Raw genomic sequence first — 1,540 nt, 5'->3', positions numbered from 1 at the left:
CTTTTCTTAAGCAGTCATGTTGGACTGAGACTCTCTCTCAAGCAGTCATGTCAGACTGATGTACTTTTCTCAAACAGTCATGTTAGACTGATATAAATACTGTAAATAAACCCATATTCCTCGTTCTCGATGAGAAGCAGTCCTTCCCTTCATCAACGTCCTCAGCGTGGATAAGTTGGACGACGGCATGGGCCAGCTACCTTCTAATTCATACCGGACTCCAATCTTGACAACGGACCACGAGCGATGGGATTGAGTCCCCAATACTGACAATATTACAAACAAGTGCACTGAGTTTCAGTATTTTGCACACACAGCATACCTGAGCAGTACTTCCAGCCTTGAATGAAGTGCTTTCAATTATAAGTCAAGGCCGCGTCCTTCTTGACTTTTATATGAAGTTTACTTCGGGAAAATCAAAAGCAAGACAGAGGAACGGAAGTAACTGAACTCACGTCATGTTCAGGCTGGTGGTGAGGGCGTCCAGTACTTGACCCATGGGCCCGCCCACTGCCAGCTTGCCACCGCGGTAAGCGACGGTCAAGTACGGAGGCCACTGCGTTAGGGCCGCCCTCACTTGGCGTCAATACACTGCGCACGCGTCTGTTTTCTGCTCACTACGAAGAGTGAGCGCTGACGTTTGGGTGGCTGCATGCGAGACTTATTTCCTTAAGCCATGTTCGATATAATATCGTAATGCACCGTAGCATAAGTCAGGGTTGTGGTACAAGTGCATAGGTGGGTGCCGCTAGCTTTCTTTAACAAATGAGCTTGGTTAGTTTTATTGACTGATGGCACTTTAATGGCTCAATTATTAGCTATGAAAGACGCCATAGTGTATGACTCTGGTTATTTTTGATTGCGAGTGGATATAAGCGCACGGACATTTTCTTCTTTCTTTATTTCGCCATATCGCTAGGGAAAAAAAAACACTATAGCCAGTGAGTCACCTTGGCGGTTGACGAATTATGTCGAGGATAACCAAAGGCAAAGTTTGCGTTTCATAACTCAGTGTAATATATCTGTGGTGCGGAGCTTGAATATTTAGTGCTTGTGTGCCGGTTCTGTTAGCTCACAATGAAATCGTGGACAATGGAAGAATGAAGACAAGAGCAATACAACGTTCTGAACACGAAGTGTAGATGTACATTTACTGCTCGCTCATGTTCAAAACAGCGCAACATGCTGCGCAGGCGGGCAAATAGTTTCTTGCGAGATTATATGCACTTGTGAAAACTGCTTGACTCACTGGTATGAAGGAAACTTTCAACACCTCTTGAGTGGTGTTCATCTGCGGCAAGAGATCATAACGAAGTGCGACACTGTGAGAAATGAGAAAGCGACATTGTTTTTTTTTTTTTAAAAAGAAACTTGCTTTATAGTTGAACGTTTCAGCCCTGAATGACAGAAGATAGGCGTAGTTTTATGCCAAGTGCCTCTCTAGCTCGGGAATATTTGGAGCCGGTCCGGACCCGGCTAAATTTAGAGTTCGTCAGTGTTTTTTGGTCCGAGCGTTTGATTGCTTAGCATTTATGCGCCT

General features: G+C 44.7%; 1 protein-coding gene across 1 annotated transcript in view; it reads right to left on the bottom strand.

The window, feature by feature from the left end:
* The window catches only part of LOC142577847 (glutamate receptor ionotropic, delta-1-like), a 12,609-nt gene extending 12,110 nt beyond the window's left edge, over nucleotides 1-499 (bottom strand). Inside the window, exon 1 of the mRNA XM_075687285.1 lies at nucleotides 456-499. Coding sequence (XP_075543400.1) covers nucleotides 456-499 — 44 coding nt within the window. The remainder of the gene's footprint in view (nucleotides 1-455) is intronic.
* Nucleotides 500-1,540: the final 1,041 nt, after the last annotated feature.

The sequence above is a fragment of the Dermacentor variabilis genome, chromosome 4, assembly GCF_050947875.1.
Source record: "Dermacentor variabilis isolate Ectoservices chromosome 4, ASM5094787v1, whole genome shotgun sequence".
Classification (NCBI taxonomy): Eukaryota; Metazoa; Arthropoda; class Arachnida; order Ixodida; family Ixodidae; genus Dermacentor; species Dermacentor variabilis.
Note: the sequence above shows the minus strand (reverse complement) of the source record. Positions and strands in the feature narration are given on the sequence as shown.